Below are 23670 nucleotides of genomic sequence, written 5' to 3'. Positions count from 1 at the left end.
CTTATATGAACATGAGCTATGCTATCTCGGTTTGGGTTATTGGTAATCTATAGTATTAGTCTATGATATTGTAAGGAAGCCTATGTCTAAGTTGAAAGTGTCCATGCTAAAGTGGGGTGAATCTCAAGGTTAAGAATATTGTTACATGTTACTTACATTTTACAATAGGGTTTTTAGAGTTTTAATTTAACTATCAATATGTTTTAAGTAGATGGTAGGGATATAATGTCCATAAATTATTTTCAAATATTCTTAGTAGTAGTCACACATCAAAGATTGAGATTTATCTCAAAAGCAGCTATGTACTTTATGGCCGTTTAATTAAATTGATTAATTAAAAAAATGTTAGATGAACATGAGCTACTGTATTTGGACATGGGGCATTGGTAACCTATGGTATTGGTCCATGATATTGTATTAGATCCTATCTACAAGTTAAAAGTCTATATGATAAAATGGGGGTGAAGAGGTTTAAAATATTGTTATATACTTTTCTAAATGCGTAAATGTTTAACTCATTTTAATTCATTTTGTAATTACTCCAATAGGTGTGTTTATTTATGAATAAGAGCTTTATTATTTTAATTTAATTATCTATAATTAGGTGGATGGTAGGAACTTAACCTCAATGAAATGTTCTAGAATATTATAGTAAGATACAAAATTCAATGGTTGAGATTTATTTTCAATGTAATTCTGCCCCTTTTGTCCTTTTAATTAAATTGATTAATTAAAAAAATGAGCACATGAACAAGTGAATATGAAGTGAGCTATGGTTTTGTGGGAATCTAGTATTGTTACGCCATAGTATTATAACAAAGCCTATATATAGATTAAGAATCTCCATGCTAAAGTGGGGTAAATCTCCATGGTTAAGAATATATTTCCTGCTTTTTAAAATTTATATGTTTAATTTATATTAATTATTTTTATACTTAATAATAATTTACTCATTTTATATGAATTTTTTATTCTAGTAATGTGAGATTTATTATTAAGTAAGTGTTTTGATGCTTCATAGATCAAATATTGAGATTTATATCAAAATTAGTTATTCCCTTTATACCCTTTAATTAAATTGAGTAATTAAAAAATAATTGTACGTACAAGTGTCATGTGAATGGGCTATGATTTTTTAGGCATGTGATATTGGCACATGGTATTATAAGAAACGTTACTTATAGGTTACGATTCTCCATGTTAGAGTGGGGATGAGTTACCACAGTTAATAATCTTGTTATATTATTTTTAAAAGTACACATGTTTAATTCATATATTAATTCTTTTTATAGCTAATAATAATAATAATAATAATAATAATAATAATGTGATTATTTAGTTAACTTTTATGGCCTTTTTCTAAAGTATCATAAGTAAGTTTTAAAGTAAGTGTTTTGGTGCTTATTATGTATTTATGTCTCTCCATGTTTACTAGCCATTTAATTTAGGTATATTCTAACTTATAGACATGACATTGTCTTATCAATGTTTACCAACCATTTACTAAACATTTAATTTATACGCTTGCATTAGTTGTTAAATATCCACATGGATTCATATATATATTTAACATATTTATATTAATTTCATATTATTTTTTTTATTTATAATCTTTTTTCACATAAGAAAATCTGGGTAGATCAGACCTAACGGTATCGAGGAGAACTGATCTTGTGACCTCCCAATCATGGAGACACAAGACACTTACCAACAAAAACTTGACCGATTGAACTAACCCTTAAGACTTTCATAATTATATATTTATTAATTTAAATATAAATATAAAATTCAAAAAATTATAATTATTATATTATAAAACTCATATAAGAAATTAATATAACAGCTCCCTACACTAAGCTGTACATCACAAAAGTAAAAATAAAAACCTGAACTAAGATGCAAGTCACAATAATCAAAACCAAAGTTATAATTAGAGAATAACCAAACCTAGTGTATCGCAATAATCAAAATCAACATTGTAATTAAGGAATAACCTAAACCATCGTTATAATTAAGTAGTGGTACGTAAATCGAGCACAGTTTAATGAAAAAGAAAACTACTTATTCGTTTGTCACAAGGGGTCCATAAAATGTGGCCATCTATGACGTACAACCAAAATCATCAATATCACGTACAACCAAAACCATCAATGTCAATGATTGTAAATACCAATGATTATCTTTTTTGGGAAATTGTAAATATCAATGATTGTAAGCCGAAGGCGGCCAATAAACCAGAGGAGCAAAATTATCTAAATTTATTTCGCTTGGCTCACTTGGGCTAGACCAAAAATTCAGACTGATCTCTCTGTAACAATATATGAACATGTAAAGCAGCCAAAGGCAGAGGAATTTATCCAAATAAGGAGCCCTAAACAAAGAAGGAATTTATCTAAATAAGCAGCCACAAGTGAAGAAGAAAACTGTAAACAAAAATTCACTCGAGGCACTTGAGAACAGAATATCAACGCAGTTGTTTATAATGTGATTTTTTGGAAGTTTTTTTGGTGGGTTTTTCGGGTCAAAATCTGACAGCCATTTATTGGAATCGCAAGTTTGATCCCTTGTTTCTACACAATCAAAGTGTCCCAGGGGTTTTTCAGAGTGCTGAATCCAAATATGCAGTTAAAAAACCGTTTTATCTCCAACAAATCAAGATTTAACCTCAATTTCTTCCACCGGATTCCGTCACCGAAATCTCTAGAAAAAGTCGGACAACTCCAATATCAACATGCAAAGCGAGCAATTTTAAACAAAGAATAAACTTATCTAAAATAATTTCATTGGACGCACTTGTGGTAAACCAGGATTTTTGAAAGTTATCTCAAAATATGAACATGCAAAAAGGTTAAAAAAAAATCAATAACAAAAAGAATTGGACAATCCGGAATAACGAAGCCATTAAAATTCTTAATAACAGAAGTGATTCTATTATGGATAAAAAATATCTGCTCATCAAAAATGACATATTCTATTAACCTGATTCAATTTTCAAAAGCAACTATAACAACACAATAAAAGTTCCAAATTCTCTATATAAATTTTCCAAATTCTTCCTGATACTTACAAAACTACATATACAGTCATATTCTTATTTATTAACCATTGATGCATCAAATTCTTCCATGACTCAATCTTTCAGTGCACATTATTCTATTGTGTTGCCACAAATATTTTCCAATCTTCTTCTAGGACCTTCTTCATGAAATGCTTTTGTAGACTTGCAAGGTGCCCTTTGAAAATTTATTTCCCCATATAGACAGGTCAGTGGCACTGAGTTTGGGCAATTTCTAGACAAAACTTCTATATTCCTTGTATTGAAGATTATCATGAAGAAAGTAATTAACTTGTGCCTCTGTCAAGCATCTCCTGGTATTGCAGCAAAGACATCCTGTTCTGCTGCTTCAGTTGCTCATAGAATTTAGCAATGAATTCCTCAGCATGCCTGTCAACCTGATGGTCATTATCTTCACTGAACGAGTTCGAGATCCTTCGACACATCGGAGACAACAAAGGGCTCAGCCTCTGAAGAGCAGGCAGCTTGTTATGATCAAGGCAATCCTTGCTGAAGTATTCATTGCTGTGATCCAACTTGGGAAGAACAATAGTGTTAGGCTCTTCCTTTTCTTCAAATTGATGTGGATGAATGCATGGAAAGTGAAGCATATGTGTGGGAAAGTAGTGATGTTTTCTCTTGGCCATGTTGAAGATGGCAGGGCTGTTGCTGCACGAGAATTCATATTCTTGAAGCCCAAAGCCACTCTGGTTGCTACTGTCTTTGGTATGGTGGAACACCAAATTCCTCAAGCTTTTGCCACAGACTTTGCCTCTCTCCATCATCAGATGCATGTCCATGAGCAGCTTGCGCTTGGAGGTGAGGCCTTTTCTCATCATGAAAAAAGCGATCCGCAGAAATCTCCAAAGACCCTTTGCTGAAACATGACTTACACCAGAATGGATATTCTCCATTTCTTGCAATTTCTGATAAAATCTCACAAGGTCTGATACTCACAAAACAAAAACCAATTTAATCAAATTCTATTAAAAAACGAGGAGGAGGCTTGAACAATACAAAGGCTTCCAATGTCTGCGAGATGTGAAACCTCAGAAGGTGAGCCGATGAAAGGGCATGGAATGCCTCTAGCTTATATTTAATAGTGAAGGAATGAAGTAATGACAGAGGAATTGATAATGAGAAATTGCAAAGAAGAAGTCCTGAGCCAGCTTGATTGGTTCGTCGCTAGTGTGGTACCGAGCAAGCAGGTAACCCACTTCAAAATAAAAAAATTGGAAAACGATGCGCACATGGTAATGGAGGCTAAAACTGTTTGATCACAGCTAGGGTTAGACATTATTAAACTTGTGGGGAAGTTTCATCCACGTAAAATGCACATTAAAAATTTGAGGGTTAAGAGTTGTCAAACACGTATTGAAGGCTGTCAACTCTACTTTACCTTCGCATGCCTCCTTGTTGAAAGTACCAAATCAGTTTTTTTTCCAAATCAGTTCTTTTTCGCTATGCACGACTGTAGTCTCCTCCTACTGGAAAATAATAATACGCCAATTAAACGTCCATTTCCTTTCAAACAGAGTGACCACTATGATAATGGATCTGTCATTGTAATAAAAAACATATAGGAATGACCCGCACTCTTCTCTTTTTGGCGTTTTGTCAATGTCTTATAAGGCGATACAAACATGGGTGACATTGACTAGAGGTTTAATTTAATATCAAAGTTCACTTTAATCTCACAGCGGGGAGACGCCTGTCACTGTTATGACAACACAATGACACTACCTACCTGAGTGAGACATCGTCCCAACTTTTCATGTAATCATATCGTTTTGCACGTTATAAGGGGGCACTACTAGATCATTCTAGCGTTATGTAATCCAGCAAAGTGATAAAATTTCGTGCCTACCAGTCGGTCATACATATATAATTTTTATGTGGACCCATTGATTCACATAACAATGGTGCTCACCTATTTCAAATGAAACAGTGGGAGTACGTCGATAAGGTGTTTTCCTTGTGATAGCCATCTTTGTGATTGGACTCCTAGAAAAGGGCGGTTGAATGGCAAATTCATCATGTTTATTATGTTTTCCTTAGTTTTCTTATATCACAAGATATGTTTATGGTCATAGCCACTTGCACAGTTGTCAACATCAGTACGGAGAGGCACTACAAGCTTATACGGAAGATAAAAATGAATACAAGAATTGTTTGTGTGACAAAGATTACTTGTATTCTCGTATGATTAGGAGATTTGTATCCTTTCAAATCCATTTATCAATTAAGCTTCTTACTCATATTGAAAATGGTTTTGCTAGAGGCGGTTTAAGTGCCAATATCTCTTCTCAAACCCATTTATCAATTAAGCTATTGACCATATTCAACATGGTTTGGGGAAAGGTGGTTTTAGTGCTAACATCTCTTATTGACTCATATCCATTATGCTTTTCCTAGAGGTGGTTTAAGAGCCAACATTAGGAACCAACATCGCTTCTGAAGCTAGACACCATCTTAAGCACATAGCTATTAACCTAGTGTTGAAATCATGTGGAGGAGTAAACATGGCCTTAACATGTGGACCAATCATGAAATCTGTTGATGGGCGGAATGTGAGTCTTTTGTTGGAATGCTTTTAATGAAGGAAGGAAACCCTATCACTAGTCCCAATTAGTTCAATTTTGGTGTGGTGGCCTCTCACTAATATTCGGTCCTAGTTGCCACTTAGAGGAAGAAGAAACTTTTGATTAAATTAAGTGCTTTACTATTAGTGACATTTTTTTTGTTATTATTAATTTGATTGTTTAAATTAATTGGTGGAGGATTGAGAAAAAATCATTGTTTGATTGAATACACATGAGAAAACATAAGTAGAGTTCTTCACTTAAATATAGGTTTAGAAAAATACAACTAAGAACCAACTGAAATATTGATCAAGCAACAATGGTAGCACAAACAAAAATTACTAAGTAACAACTCTTATCAGAGCTTAAACATTCACATAAATAGTGTTAATATCGAAGACCCAAGAAAAAAAGTACATGCAATTTACTAGACAAGGGCGATACATATATCTCCTTGAAAACAAAAATGTATTAATTGGAAAAAAATGGGGTCTTCATTTACAAAATATTGTTGATCAGCCTTATAAAAAGAGGCATCCAGTCTCTACAATTTTCTCCCCTTTTTCCTCATCCTCCTCCTTCTCCTTCCCAAAGGGATTTTCTTTCTCTATATATAAGCAATGAGGTTACACAAATGGCCCTCAACCAGTAATGCCTTTGCAATCATGAGGATGTTTTGACCTATCTAATGTGACTTGATGTCGATGCTTCTTCCAAGTGGTGTGAATATTTAGGATCTGAGGGATCTAAGGGTCTTTGGCCTTCTGTAGTTATCGTCAAGCCCTCAATGCTTGGTTTGTCGAGTTTTCTTTGTCAATATTCATTCCAATGGCATCAAAATTGAGTTCAGTTGCCCTCTTAGTGGGTGTGATAATGAATGTTTCAATTGAATCCTTATCTACCCTTTGAATGTATTCAACCTTGGGGACTATTGTAGTTTAGAATTTATAGATGTTGTGCAATATCATTCTGCTATATGTAGAGCTATACAAGACTCCCAAAGTCCCTCATCTCCATTCTTCAAACATTTCCTCAATTGCATCCCACATCTTCTTGGCTAATTTGAGAGATCTGGTTGTTGTCACCTTACCTTCCTTGGGTTTTACTTTTAAGATATTTATCAATGACTTCTGTTTCCTCTTTTGCTCCTTGCTTAATCTAGGTAGTGAATTGAGAGTATCATTGTGTTCATTCTACCTCTGTAATGTATACCCGAAAGCTATGTTGACCTTGTTGGGCTTATTGTTTGATTGTAAATAAGACCTACTCTCTTTGAATGTCCTTGTTTAATTTTGTTGCCCGACCTTTCAACACTTGAATGTTGACTCACATCTTCTACTCCTAATCAATCCTAGCATTGATCTCCTACCTATGGTCTTCCTTAAGTTTCTTAAATTTTTTATATGAACCTCCTAGAGCTACACTTCCTCCTCCTCAACTAGAAATTTAAAGCACTTAAATAAACTTATGTGTTTCATTTCTAATCCTTCTTGCCTTTTGGCTTCAAAAGATTTCCTTTGATCTTCCACTTGTTTTTGCCATCATTTTACTATCCGAGTCAATTGTTCCATGTTTTAGGAAAGGCTTTTGAGTAGTAGATTTTTTAGCATTTCCCATGTCTCTTAGGACTGGGGCTATATCAATGATGACCTGTTGATTTCTTTTCCCATCAATACTCAAGATGATCCTTTGCTATAGGATTTCTAATACATTGGTTTATTCTCCACTCATCAAAATACTTATACTCTTTGTTACAATTCAAATAACTTCCTTTCTAGATTTATTGTAACAATGGTCACCCAAGTTGATGACTTCATCACCAATATTTCTATGGTGATCCATAAGGGGTGTAATACCTATTTGTTTAGCGATCAAAGGGATAAAGGAGATTGGACTTTGTGGGATGATAGGATCCTGTAGTAAAGTAACTATTGGGGCATGTATATTGATTCATAAACTCCCGTGGATATTCCACTTGATAGTTCGTCACAATAGATATAATAATATTATATTATTAAACATTCAAATTTGTACATTTAACTGTAATTAGTGCACACATGCGAATGGAAATTTTTCCGAAAAGTAGAGAATGAAAAATAAAATCACACACACATAAGACACAAGATATGCTCTATGGGAAACCATTACGAGAGAAAACCCAGTTGGAAGGTGAGGCTGCTTCACTTTGTATGTCTAGAAATATGGCTGCAAGTACAAAGAAGTAATGCTTGTGGCCTGTGAGCTGCTACATTACACAAATATTCTCAGTGTGTTCTACCTCCTATCTCTCTTGGCTATCTTTTGTCAACTATGGAATAAAAATCTCTCGAAAGAATGGAATGCGTCTTCCTCCTAGTGGTCCGGTTATAACACAATCTAATAGCCTACCAGTGGTTAATTTTGACTACATCAACTCTTAACTAGAGTTAAAATATATAATATTCTAAATTATTTTATATCATAATAATGTGGCTAGCCCCTTTTCCATGAATAGAGGGGGCTGACGGGATATCTTCCTGAACTATAGTTGTGAAAACAGGAAGGTCAACTTTTGAGTGGCACAAATTTTGCATACATACTTTGATTGAAACATTTCTTGCACCATTGGAAATATCTATGTGTAGAATAGCATGAAATGGTGCAGCACTATTTTGGTAAATTTTTACCCCCAAAAAACGTCCTTCGATGCCTCAAAATTCTCATGGAAGGTTTCATACCCTATTTTGTCAAACTAGGTCCTGCCGGTAAAAATGGTCTCATGAGCTGATTCCTGCACATTTTCAAATCTAAATGCATTATGATGGATGAAAAAAATACAATGACGCAATTTGGATCACACCTGTCCATTTTGGGAGGCTTTTGGTCCCCAAAACCTTCTACTGAATGAGGTGAGCAAATTTTTCCTCCACCTTTTCTCTCATGTACCATTTAGCTTTTCCTGGAACTTGTCCCTTCAACCATATCTACCATAGGTCATCTTGCCCATGTTTTATAGTTCTTGACCTCTTCTGCAAAACTGTGTCTTCTGTCAACTCTTCTTGAGCATCTGATCACAATTTTCCATAGAAGGTAGGACTTGTTCCTCTTCTTGATCTAGCATGGAAGGTTTGTACAGTTTCAAATTCTCCACATTCATAGTTGAGTAAATGCGCTTATATGGTTGTAAACTGGGTTGATAGGCATTATCACCCACCTTTTCTAGAATCTCAAAGGGACCATATTTGTTAGGCGGACAAATCACTTCTTGCGAACAAGAAGGATCTCCCAAGGTTTCCAACAAAACATAGTAACAAACATCAAAAGAATTTAGACCTTTCCCAAGCTTATAACTGATTGAAACTTGTATAATGCAAAGAATCACTTACTTATTTAACGAAGTGCTTATTGAAGTCCTTTCATTGCTTTCCACAACCATATTTTCTTTAATGCCCCAGAGGCTTTCCCAATGCCTTGCACAACTTCTCCATGATGCTCGAAAAGAGATTTGCATAGAAATGAACATGCAAAGGGATCAAAGCATCTTACATATAAAATCAAAGGTAAATGAATCAATAATAAGTTATAAACCTTGTGAGTGATCAAGGAGTCTAACAAAAAATATTAAAATAGACACAATTAGGAAAGAACAATTGCTTTGTATTGAATTCAAAGGGGAACAAGCTTACAACTTGGTTGCCTTGATGTCACAAGCCCTTTCCCATTATCTCTGAAATTCTCCTTGGATGAAAAGCCTTCTAACCCTATTTCAGCAGCATAAGCATACGTTCAATGGTCCTCAAAGACCATTTGGCTAGTGCTTTATGTATAGGCCAAGAATTTCTACCTTTCCCTAGCTTATAACTGATTGAAACATGTATAATTCAAAGAATCACTTACCTATTTAACAAAGTGTTTTTTGAAGTAATTTCAGTGCTTTCCACAACCAAATTTTCTCCAATGCCTTAGAGACTTTCGTAATGCTTTCCATAGCTTCTCCATGATGCTCCAAAAGAGATCTGCATAGACAAAATAATTCACAGGGATCAAAGCATATTCCATATGAAATCAAATGTAAATGAATCAATAATCAATTATAAACCATGTGAGTGATCAAGGAATTGCACAAATAATATGAAAATAGACATAATTAGGAAAGAACAATTGTTGTGTATTGAATTCAAAGGAGAAATGGCTTAAAAATTGGTTTCCTTGATGTCACAAGCCTCTTCCCATGATCTCCAACCTTCTCCTTGGATGGAAATCCTTCTAGCCCTATTTCAGCATCATAAGCCTACATTCAACGGTCCTCCCCAACCCTATTGCCTGTGTTTGATTTATAGGACAAGAGGAAGAGGTTTGAGATCCTATTCCTATGGGATGAGATTCTCAAATGTTGTGATAGGGGATCCACAAAGAGAAGGAATTAGCTCCATGACGAGAGGCATCAAACTTGAGTAAGCATCCACTCAAAGCTTTTAGTTGGGAAATATTCACCCAACAAAGCTTCTAGAGTTGTTTTTATTTTTTATTTTTACTTGTGTTAAGTCATGTGTGCAGTCTATAGTGTAATACATAGCACACTTTTGTGCTTAATTTAATATTCAAGTCTTTATATGTCAAAAAATGGGTTAGGGAATTACGTAAGGAATTAAAAATACTTTTTTGGGCCTTGTAATCTAGAAATTTCATTCTTTTTGGGATTTTTTTATCTTCTAGCCTTGCAGGGGAATTCTTTGGAACACTTTCATGGAAAGTGAAAGATCCAAATTGACAGTCATTTTCCTAATGCTGATAAAATGACATGTAACATATTTTCACCTAAAGTGCAAAGTCAGAAAATATGTTTGTGGATTGAAGCACTTTATCATGCAAAGGTTTGGATTAGAGATCATGGTTGGAGGCATGAAACAACCAGTAAAATGTTACGATACAATATAAAATCATCACTGAGGTAGGCATTCCCATAATCTGAGCATAAATATCTCAAAGAATAAGTATGAAAATACATCTGAAGATCCTTGTCAATAGAAGACACAGTATCCACACAACCATCAATGAATCTATATTTAAAATCATGAATATTTAATAACTCCATGCATACTAGATGGATGAAACTAGATCCAGGGTCTTGATCTCCATCTCTCGATCCATAGTAAGAATATAACCATGTGATTTAATTTCTTGTAGTTGGACATGGTAGAAACCACTTGATATTGGTCAATGATGTGAGTTGTTAACAAGTGTGAGAGAAACTACCAATAATGACAATGGTTCTCAAGGTACTTTCAGTATAATCTATGAAGTGTGAAAATATGTCATGAAGTTGAACATTCATATAATCATTCAATCGAAGGTAAATGATGAGAACCTATCGTCAAAGGTGATAAAAATGACATTAATGCACGTAGGTTCCAAGGTATTGAAGAAGGTTTGTAGATCAACTTCCTAACTAGTGAGATAAAGTCAATTGGAAGCGACCAGTTGCAGGATGGCCTATGACATGAAACTCATGTAAAGTTTTGAAGAAGAAATTCAAAGTAATCGAGGACTGACCTAGGGATGGCTGACATGAGTGAAGGCTATAAGTTGCAAGGTAAATTTTACTGAGTTTGGACTTCTCTTGAACATATGGGCGACACGAAATTTTGACTTGGTAGCATTTAACTAAAAAATATTACCCAAAACCAACTAAAGACTTTGAATGAGGTATGATTAGTTGTGATACAAATGCATTTCCCAACCTGGACACAAAGGTGATGAAGTGTCATGTTAAAGAGTGAAATACTACCTTTTGTAATACAAAAACAAACGTTCTTTCCAAATTTCCCCAACCATTAGTGGCAAGTACCTCTTTATTTATGTGCAAGCTTGAGGAGGATAACATATGCTTGTCCTTTAATCTCATCCTTTGGATAAGTCCTTTTGGGGTATTTTTAACAAACCTTAGGAAGGAGTGGTTCAGGCTCATCATGATTGACAAGTCCTGCACTGTTTATGTTTAATGATTCCAGCGAAAGGGTAACTCGATGTCGTTTTCATATTTGAAGAGTTCGAAATGAAATGAAAGAAAACTTGCTCAATTCTTCCAACGTAAAGCTTTAACGATCTTGGAGAAAGTAAAGCTCAGTGTTTTTATTTTTACGAAGTCAGGAGAAAAACATAAGTAAACTGTGAAATGTCCTTTTTCATAAATTTAGTCTCTCAAGCCCAAAAAAGGGTTAAATAATGGTGGAGAGAACTCTGTTGACCACGATTAGGCAACATATGCCTTCTTTGTAAATAGTCTAGTTCATTCCGTAAATAATTGATGATCATTTCATGTTTATGGAGTCTAAAAAGGGCTTAAAGAGAACTTGAGTGTTTCTCTTTTTCATAGGTTTTAACGAGTCTAGAAAAGTGACAAAAGTCTACTCATCACCAAAATGATTCATTTTTGTAATTAATTTGTGTTCTGCACATTTAAACTCAAAAAATCATCATAACTACTCAAAAATCATAGTAAAAACATTAAAATTTTGAATTTTCAGAAGCTAAAGGAGAAAATTAATATTTTAATTAGCCTAAAATGCTTATAAAAATAAAAAAACTAAAAAAACATTTTACCATTTGAGAGTCGTTGGTAGTGCATTTTTACCAAAAACTTCAGAGGTGAATTCTAATCAAACCAATGGACGAAATCACGAACCTCTTTCTCCAGGTAAGAGACATTTCCACTATATTTGTTTTTATTCCTTACATTTTTCTTTTCACTATAAATTTAGTTTTTTTAGGGGGTTTTATGAATTTAAAAAATCACCCTCAACATGTGCAATTCATCCTCATCGAGACCGCGCACACCGACTCTTTTTACATTGCTGAGAATCATGATTTGCACGATATTTTACAAAAGAACCGCAAAATTTCACTCTGTTCATAAAAAAGATCCACGCACAACACTTAGGGTTTTGAAAAATATATAAAATGGCCAACTGTTTTGTGAAAAAATTATCACATTGTTTTCTAATCATCCTCCGTGGTTTTATTTAAGGTTTTGAACTGCAAAAATGGAATGGAAGGAGAGAGAACATGAACATCAAGTTGTAGTAGCTTTGGATAACCTAGACACACTAGTGGCCTTGTGGGATTTTGGTCTATACAAAATTTTCATGATCCCAAGCATGATGGCTCAACTAGATTTGTTGACATGGATAGTAAGAACATGGAATGTTCGGCAAGAGTGTTTCCAGATTGGAGACCATAAAATTACCATAGATGCAGATGACATCTATTTAGTGACTAGGCTTCCATGGTATGGAGTTAATATTTCTTTATATAGGCATAGACAAGGTGGAGAAACAATAGAAAATTACCTACAACAACAATTTTTTGGAGGGTCCCAGCTCAAAGATGGACAGATTGATATCAAAACTATCAAGAGGCTTCTGTTGAGGACCATTTCTTTCACTGTTGAATGATTGTATAGAAGTGTAGTGCTTTATTTTCTCACTAAGGCTGAAATGTAGATTTCCATGGAGAGTTCATTGCCTACCATTTTCAACTGGTGTGAATAGGTTGCTGTCAATCTCAAAGGGAAAAGAACTAGAGTGAATACTGGAAAACTCAAAAACTTTGTGTATGGTGCCATTGTGGTCTCATTTTCTCTAGAGAGGATTCCACTTCTTTACCCACAGGTATCTATAGATATAGAAGGACCTCGAGATCCTCGTATGCTAAAGTGGGTTTCATTGATGGCACACCATGGAGGTGGTGATGGCCCAACCATGAGATACACTCTTGGAGTTTTTGGTGGTGGAATGCTAGATCATCATGATCGAGGAATTCCCGTATGTGGGCGTGGATTACACTAGTGATCCAGATATCCCACTTCTTGTCAGAGTGTAGTGGGGTGACATACGTAATCACATTTTGGTTGTTTTGTGTTTTTCAATTTTTTTTTTGACATCCAAAACTAACTATCTAAAATAAACGTGCAAATGTGGGCACGGTCAAATCGACAAAATTACGTTCATTTGACATACGTTGTGAGAAACCAACAACCCCTATGGTACAAAATCCTAATGCAGTCAAGGCTTTAACTCAACTTGAACATAACTTAGACAAGTTGATTCTGGATATCAAATGTTTGGATCGATGATTTGCCTCTCTGTTCCCAAAGGTATACTATGGGAGTTCCTACACTGATCAATTGCATATTACGATGAGTAGGTTGTGCCATCGTCTTCTACCATGATCACCATTCTTAGCTGCTAGTCACAGGGCTAGATTTTGTATTTTGATATATCGGCATGTTCGGGTAATAAAGGCAACAGGGCCTTGTATGTTTTGGATGAAATTTTGTAAAGCCACACTTTTTCCAAACATTTTGATTAATGAAAAATACTATTGTTATCTCATTCTATTTTGTGTAATATGTGGATGGATATTGTTTTTTTCTTATAGATGTTACAAATTTCGATTTAACACATAATTAGCCAATGGATCAGTTAATCTATTTAAACATCTTGGAATGTGTTGATATTCAATGTAATCAAATTATCTTTCCAAGAGATGAACCCGTAAAAAAATCCTTAACATTGTGGGACTTATTACTAAATACACACTATTTAAATGTAATACATCAGTTGAGAATCTAACCTAATGATTAGTTAAAGAATACCAAATTAAATGGCATGAAACAATAGCTCAATAGCTACACTATATTTTGTGATGTTATTCATTGTTCGACCAAGGTATATTCCATGAATACAAACTAACACATCAATGGGTTAATAAGTAGCCCAAGCTTTAGGAAGGAAAATTCCGAGTACTGAAACCAGTGCCATCGAAGGGCCAATGTAATTTTGAGGGGTAATCGACATTTGAAAATCAACTGTAACAGAAGATAAGCATGAGAAGTAGTAGAAAATCATAAAAAGTACAAAAAAATGCCACACGCAAAACATGATACAAAAATTTACAATGTGCCCATGAAGAGGCACATGACCACTGAGCTTCGTTTGATCTGCTTAAGTAAACGACAAGTTACCAATAGGGAGATAAAATGAAGGTTCATTGATAAGATCAAATGAAAGACTCAATTTAAAGGGGGATTTGTTTCCTTTTTTAATGATCTTGAGACAAAACTATGCTCATGAATTTCATAAATGGGTTTCATTTTTATGCGAGCTTGAAACAAAAATAACTATGCTCAGACTTTGTTTCATTTTTTAGTGAGGTTGACATATTAAATATATATCCTCACAAGAACTTGTTTCATCTTTTAATGAGGTTGAAACAATAAAGAACCATCCTCACAACAAATTGTTTCATTTTTTAACGAGGTTGACACAGTAAAAGAACCATCCTCACAGGCACTTGGTTCATTTTTTAACAAGGTTGACATAGTAAAAGAACCATCCTCACAGGGACTTGTTTCATTTTTTAACAAGGTTGACACAATAAAAGAACCATTCTCACAATAACTTGATCATGGCCTCCAAATGGAAGAGACACATGTCAAGGGACATACCTCAATCTTGGCTTCGTAGAGGTCTTCATCTGAAGGAAGAATAGTTCTCTGGAAAGAGGACATGTGAAGAGAATAAAAAAGGGTAAGAAAATTGATTTCAAATTCCCCCATAGGGTACACCATGTCTGTAACACCCTCCTCCCACATCTACCTAAGTAACTATCCAACCGTCATACACATGCGATGATGGGCTACTATGATTAGATTAAACCTCCTATGTGACCTTCAAGAAATGGAATTGATTTTAACACAACATACAAACCTTCCACATTAGCTATAGGACCCTTGAGAACGAACCATCCCAACTCTTATGGTAGCTAGCCCTTGAGTCCCACTAATGTTTTTCACCACTTAAACACTGGATTCTCTCATGTTATAGGATTGCCACCGTCCAGAAGGCTCTGGATTCTCTCATGCTATAGGCATACAAGCGTTCAGGGACAATTTTGTTCAGCGTTGTGCCAGTTTCCCCGGGTTTTAAGCCACCTTTTCAGGCCCAGAGGCCAGGTCACTGCCCAAAAATCACTGACATTTCTAGAACAATAAAATAGCAGGGAAATAATGATGAAAAATAAAATAGTTGAACAAGCCCTTAATCAGAGCCCTACTAGCCATGACAGGAATTTCATCAAACATATCACAAATATGTAATCTACAAGTGTAAATAACAGATTTAAGCATAGGGATCTCATACTTATCTAAGAATATCTAAGAACCATTGTTCCCTCATACCATTTGATGCATTATCGTCTATTAGGTCATAGATACCATGTCCATTAATTTACAAGTAAAAACACGATGAGAGCCATACATAGCCACTATCATGAAACACATATATAATCAACATAATAGTAGCAGAAATACCAAAGAAATCATAGTCATATGATCCAAATATAAATCAATATAATACTCAGAAATACAGGGAGAAATAACGTCATATTAATGATACAAAATCCAAAGCGAGAATGGGACTACTATGTTCCACCCTACCATAGAATGGTTTAGCCAAATCTCTCTTCAGCCATTCACGTTCGTGCCATATTCCAATCATGAATGTGGGACTCAAACCAAAAGAACCAACCAGGGCATCCCGAGGCTAAGTCGCCTCACCATCATCAATAGAAACTAGGCTTGACTGTAATCCATCCCAGGTCACTAGGCCAACACAATAAACATGTCATAACAGGATTTACCATGATCTCTGCCCGATCACGAGGCCAAACAAGCATGGATGCCACCAGATTTCTCCACCTACATCGTGAGGAATTTTCCTGTCCCCTAGTCTCTAAGGCTTTACCGCAATCCAAACCTAGACCAATAGGCCCTAGACTAAGACCCATTCTCCAGGATTTATTGCATATCCCAAACTGGGGATTACTAGGCCCAAAAGAGAGAAAACCACCTCTTGGCATTATCGTATATCTTTCCATTCAAAAATTTTCCTAGGCTGATCAAGGCAACACAATCCTAGCTTTACCACAACCCACAGTCTCGCTCAGGGGTCAATAGTTTGGTTCAAGGAACATTAGGCCATGTCCTCTATCATTTAGAGATCAACCTCACTAAACATTGATCCATCCAAAAATCCAGCTCAACAAAAACTTGACAACCACATCACACCATGGCTATCCTGAAATGGCAAGGCTAGGCTGAATTTTTTTTATATTTGGGAAAACCCATGCCATAATAGAAAAATAGCCACATGCAATACCATGCATGCAAAATCTAGCAAGGGAAATACACATGTAAATAAGTATTTGTAAAGAATGCTGTTGTAGTTGCTTGATCGTGCCTTTCCCTTATTGATCTATCCTTCCTCTTTCCTTCTTTTCCTTTCTTGATCCAACAAAAAACGTGAGCAAAATCTTGAGCCAAGAGCTTGCCGATTGATCCTAGAAGCCCTTTTGTCAATGAGGCCTATATTTTATTCAATTTCCATTATTTTTCTTTAATTTCCTCTTCACATGGAACGTGTGACCTTTCACCTTCCACTTCTCCTAATTTTCATTATTTACATAAATAAATGTGCCAAAAATTCCATTTTTCCTTTCCAAAGCCATTTCCATTGCCTTTGCCAATTTCCTTAGCCACAATAACTGAAATGAACACCCATTAGTATGTTTCCCATCATTTAGCTTGGAATAAGTGTCCCATCAATCATAGTCTTATATAACTTTTTCACATGGATTTTTAACTAGGGTTTTTACAAAACCTTCCCCCTTGCGGTAACATAGTCCTCGGTATTCAATGACACTTATAATCACAACATTTTTGAAAAAAAAACATATTTCCCATGGAGCTTTATAACATATCTCGTTGCAGTATTTATTATGACCGCTGCTAAAACATGACAATCATACCGTTTACTAGAGATTTATAACATATCTCATTACAATAATTATAATACCAACGACATATACACACATTCACATTTTCTTCACCCAACAAATAATCATACTTCCTATGGAGCTTTATAAATCCATCTCGATACAATATTCATAATGATATACACATATACACATTTTCTAAATGAGAAAATAAAAGGATATGATGTCTGCATCTGCAACAAGGGGATCCATAGACTCACACATCCACCCTCAAAGTAATACTAGTATTCATCTCCTTCCCAAATTGTGTAGAATCCACTGTCAAAGTCAAATCTACATCCAATATCCAATGCTACAATCTTTCTACACTTTTCCTGTTAGTGAAGAGTTACAGGCTCATTGTTCCAGGGCGCACTCCCAATGTGCATCCGATTCCATCTAGAAATGATAATGACCTAAACAAATATATCCCTAGTCTTCCCTTCTCAACTAGATAGTCCCTCAGGAAATCATATCACCCCCTTTCGTGCAATCATTCACCTTCCAAGTTCCTCGACATTCCCTATCCTAGTTGATCCATCCCTTGGCAAGGCTTCCTTGAATTTCAAGGTAAAACAACCAAGGCATATACCTGCCTCAAAACCATTATACTGGTCATAACATTCTCATGGAAATAAAGAGGCACTATTTGGTACCAGTGTCCCACAATGGCCCTACTCCTGAAGTGCTTTACCATCATACTGCTGCATTTTATAATTCCTCTTGTCATTGCTACTAATTCTTGCAGTCGATTTCAATCACCCAACTGGGAATTTCCATAATGCTTGTACCAAGCACATAAATTACATTAGATTAAAATAAAATGAAATACCTTTAAACTCATACCTCATTGGTAGCTTGACAGTAAGGTACGCTTGCAATCTTGTTTCATTCCTGTCATAACAACTCAAACTAGCATCATTGATAAAATCATCATGTATAAACATATCATGTCAGGTTAGCTCAAAACACAACCATCATAGATCAAAATCATAAATCACATGTAACCATCTATTGATGGTTCTAGACCTGCCAACATGTCATTGGATCTCCCCATTAAGAAGCCCCAACTAGGCCTCAGACCGTTTGGTGTAGCAGTACGAGTAGTGGGTTCTACGATATCGCCTTGACCACGGTTTTGCATACAGGAAAGAAGGATGTCCTTGTTGATATCAAGGGTATGAACAACGCAGCAAGTCAAGGAACCTACATGAATGGATCTAACACACGTAATGGGGGTCTGAGTGAACCCCTTATAAACCTGTGGTAGCACACAACTTGAAAAGGAACGGATGAGAGAGATACATCACAACCTGGAAACAAAGTTATCCAACGATCCAAAATTATGGTTAAACCAACAACTCATGTTGAGAAGATTCATACAAACATATATAGAAAATTCCATACATACATGCATAACAAACAAATACATATATCATTAGAGTAACTCAGATAGTTGAAATACAATAACAGTATATGCATGAAATGTGTTGGCATTGTTATATTAAGAAAGTGAAAGCTCCAATCATACATAGAACTATGACCAACCACTAGTCCCGACAACAGAGCGTTACAATCACTACCACCTGCTCCTCTAAAGAGATATACTAGCTCTACGCTATGGAAAAGACAATGCTCATTGCAATACACTCCAAGATTTCTCTAAGATACACCTATAGGAAGCTTGGCTCCTAAAAGCCTCTACAATGAGTTATGAGGTTCTATAAATAGAAAATGGTGGGGTGACCGTTGGCATTCCCCTTTGTGACTCTCCACCTACCCTCATGACCCTTCAACTACTACATGACTGTTACATTCGACCACCAACACTTGGTCTTTCACTTTTACAAGATGTTACATTACAATATGTGCATGTACCCATGTGAGACAAAATAGGCTTGAGCAAGCCATGCAAGACACTACTAAGACTCGGAAAACTGCGGGAAGACCAATTCTTCGACATCTTCATGACGATCGATGGTGGAAAACTAATGCCAAGCTTGGTAGTCTATGATGGTGTTCGCATGCTCAATGGTGACATCCTGTTGAAAGTGAACTATCTCCTCCATTGCATTCGATTGCACTAATCTGGCACCTCTATCCAACTCATATGATAACATGTGCATCATAGTCTTGAGTGTGGCTGCGGCGACAACATACTGATGCATAGTGTCTGTGTTGATCTCCCTGTGCATGCTAGTGGCTATGTGCATCAAATTATCAAAGTACATTTACAAACTCCAGTCAGAATAGGTTCTTTGCCTTTGCCTTGATGAGTGTGTCAATGGATGGGATCACATGCATGTGCACAATCACATCCACACTAATGAACACCTTGCATGCAATCAACAACACTACTCACCTTGTTTTCTTTGTGCTAGCTACTAGGATGGGTCTATATCCTGTATGGGTGTAGTTTCATCAGTCTGCATGTGTTTTACCCCTTGTTGTCACTATCCTTGCTACGCTTCCTTCTCTCCACTGCGCAGATCTTGTTCTACACTGAGTTGTCACTTAAACTCCTGCAACTCCTTCTCTGTTTCCTCCATGCTTCGTTTCTTTATTTGCCTTTACACGATCCCCTTGCCGCGCTATCATCTCTTAGCCTCAATCTCCAAAGTTTCTTTCATCACAAGTGGATCTGGTTTGAACTTGCAACTTTGCTCCACCTTTGTGCTATCAACAACCTTCCTATTGCCTTTGTCATGTGCAAGTCTGCTACTCTCTGCTACTACTGATGGTGCTGCTATCTATGATGTCACGGTCATTTCATATTGATATCCTCGTCTACGAAAAACTTGGTGTATTTGTAGATAGGAATGATCATAGACACTCACTCAACTACATCTCCAGTTGCGCTCTTAATTGTGTCCTTTGACCCTACTCCGTAGGAGGCCATTGTACCTATGCTACTAAGAGGTAGAAAAACACCTGTGATACCTGGAGACATAGCAACACTCACGGCAAGAAATCTATCAGTTGAAAACCAAAGCAATCTTGAGGCGTGACTTGAAACATACCTTTATGTCTGATTGTAAAGATTGTGAAATTTTCACCAGAAGGCTAGGAGACTAACTGCCAAAACCGTGCAAGGCATAGCGTTGGCAGTTAGGAGCCTGACTGACAGCTGGAACTACATAATGCATAGTCCAACTTGCCTACTGAGTACTGAAACTACGCAATGTGCAGTTTCAGTCACTAAGGTCATGCAAGCCTAGTGACTGCATTGAGAAATTTTCTGGGTCAGTAGGGCACTGCCTCCCACAATTACGCAATCCAACGATGGAGTCTGGTGATGGGTTAGATTTGTGTAATTTCTAGAGGGAAGGTAGAACCTTCACTTCCATAAATTTACATTGCTCACCAGTAACACAAGTTCTGGGCCAAGGCGTCCCAGACCCGCTGACGAGCGACTCAAAACATGAGAAATCTGAGTGCATGACGAAGTTGAGTGTAAACAAGAGTGAATGAACATGCATGCAAATATTAAGTGTAGGCTTCATAAAACAAAGAAAGCAAGCATGTGCGTGAAGTGAATCGCGGCGATGACAACCGTTAGTGTAGAAACAATGTAATGCACGCGATAGCAGTGACATGCAAAAAGAATTGAAACAATACTTCTACAAGCTAACATGCATCAAAATGACATCAAGAATTCATTGAAATCAAGTAGGAGACACTTATAGAAAGAGAAATACCAAAAGTGACGGAAACCTAGAAGCAGACTTACCCTAAAAAAGTTGAGTTGAATGTTCCAAAGACTCATAAATGCGATGTGGGATGTCAAAGCTACAAGATCAATGTGAGGAATGAGCTTTGCAATGTCTGATACATGATTTTTCATAAGATGGAGGTTATGACGTGCATGCCAAATATCTAGGAAAAGCTACACTTGGCAGGAGGTTTCTAAAATTATCTTTGCATGTAACCTCCATGTTGGGTAGTGGAGGTCCCGCATAATAGTTTTGGGGCTGAAAGCCCATAAGTTAGGATAAAAATATTGTAAAACTCCGAAATATGCAGAGTGTGAAATGTAAAAGGTTGAGTCAAAGGGTTGTCCGCCCAATAAATAATATAGAATAATAGGAAGTAAGGCCATCCGCAGACCATAGGAAGGTATAAATAGAGCAAGGCTCCATGGGTAGAAAGTAGCTTTTGATATGAAATCTTGGATCTGATATGTAATGGGTTTTTGAGAGACAAGTATAGAAGTGTCTGTAAGTCCGAGTGAAGGGTATTGGGTAATAGATAGAGGCTTTATAGTTGTCTGCACGGAGGCCTGGAAGTGTCCACAGCTGTTTGTGTGGACCCCTGCAGCTGAGTGCGCAGGAAAGATCTGGATGTACTGGTAAAGAGTGGAAATAAAGATAAGTTGATTATGAATTTCTGTGTTAAATCTGAATTACTGCAGATCTGGCTAATGTATGGTTAGTATAATTGTTGGATCTATGCGTGTATGCTTATGACATGAATATATGTGAATCTGTATCTATTCTAAGTGCGCGATCTGGTTAATTTTGATAAATGTTTTCTTAAAGACCATAAAAAGTAGATTGAATCTATAAAAAACACATTAATAAGTATTAATGAGTAGTCTGGGTCTGGAGCTACACGAAGCAGATTGGCGCAAAGCCACAGGGTGGTGCGAAAAAACTATAGACCACATCTAGAAATCCCAAGGGTGCAGAAACTCAATTCCAATGCCCTCCCCTGCTACCTTATGCGAGACCTCAGTCCGCGCTCCGCGGGTTGTTGCCAAAAGGGCCGGTAGCTGCGGGATTTGTTTGGCTAAATAACTCTTCTGAACCTGGGTCAAGCCCATATAAGCCAAGAAAATGTTCCATTTCAGGGACCGGGATCGGCTTAAGGGGTTTCTGATGTTGAACACTGGAACTCTATAGAGAAAGAATTTAAGGTTCAGAGGAATCAGGAGCAGTAGTTCAGAATACATTGACGTACAAACTAGAGGTTGACAATGATGAGCGCGATCCAACTACTAGTATTCAAAGGAGTAGGAAGCGGAGATCCAGAACAGTTTTGGTTCATGGTAACATCAGTATGGAACACACACAGAATTATGGATGATAATATCAGAAAGGCTACCTTAGTTAGTGCATTGCAGGACCAAGCGCTAACATGGTACATAAAGTACTCAAGTGATCACTCGACTGCGGGGATAGTAGAAATCCAGACTGAACTAAAGAAAGAATTTAGCCGGGCGAAGTCAGAAACACAATCGATGATATGGTTCAACGAGATCATGATGATGCCTGGTGAAACCCCGTGGGATTGAAATCAAAGAATGAAAAGTATCGTCTGCGAAGCAAACATGACACTAATGGATGTGTAGCACTGCATTTTGTTTATGGAATCATTAACACCACATCTGAGGACAACTTTGTCACAACAAAAGATCTCAACCTAGGCTAAAGCATTGGAGACAACGATGAGGTTGCATGAAACTCCGTTACAGGACCCGGGGTTGGGAGTTCAACAAATCCAACCACAGATACAAAACCTATGTTTGGAAATGAAGAAGTTAAAACAGGAATATGCACCTGACCCAGAAGTCCAGGAGGAAGTCTAGTGTATAAATTGTAGGAGCCAGGGGCATGATAAAGATCACTGCCTGGTCTTAGTGAATTACATGGCAATGGGGGGACCAACACCATTGCAACTAGAGGCACAGACAGGGCCAACTGTGACAACCCTGCTCTAGTGTAGAGTCTGTCAGGTGAGAGGAAATCATAACATAGATAACTGTCACCTACTACCGAGATTCAACCAGACCCCCCAGTAGTTATTTTGCAACGTTTGCAGATCGGTGGGCAACGAGGAAAGAGATAGTCATAGCTATCAATTATTAATGGACTAGTCACCTACCTATAGAATGCAGACTGAGGCACGAGGTCAGGATCCAGCTGCGGCGATTGTGTGGGGTGGTTTCCAGAGACGTGGATGAGGACGGGGCGGAATGGGGCCAAGAAGGGGTCTCGGGTAGCTAATCTGTTACAATTGCAGAGGACCAAGACATTAGGCATGGGATTGTACCAACCCAACTAGAATATCATGCACTTACTGTGAGTAATTCGATCATGAGCTGATAGATTTCCCTACATTGATAGCACATATTCATGCAAAAAAGGCAGCATGACCTACGACGTCCCAAAACGTGTAGAT

At 36.7% G+C, this 23670-nt stretch overlaps 1 protein-coding gene across 1 annotated transcript; it reads right to left on the bottom strand.

The window, feature by feature from the left end:
* Positions 1-3050: 3050 nt before the first annotated feature.
* Positions 3051-4150, bottom strand: LOC149199848 (uncharacterized). The gene has a single exon (XM_089399467.1). It carries the CDS (start codon positions 3967-3969, stop codon positions 3343-3345), a length of 627 nt encoding a protein of 208 aa, XP_089255593.1. The 5' UTR covers positions 3970-4150; the 3' UTR covers positions 3051-3342.
* Positions 4151-23670: the final 19520 nt, after the last annotated feature.

Source organism: Pinus tabuliformis, chromosome 2_1 (genome assembly GCF_031772625.1).
Source record: "Pinus tabuliformis cultivar Carrire ecotype Pingquan chromosome 2_1, CPIR1, whole genome shotgun sequence".
Lineage (NCBI taxonomy): Eukaryota > Viridiplantae > Streptophyta > Pinopsida > Pinales > Pinaceae > Pinus > Pinus tabuliformis.
The sequence above is the reverse complement of the archived record's forward strand: the minus strand, read 5'-3'. Positions and strand labels throughout refer to the sequence as shown.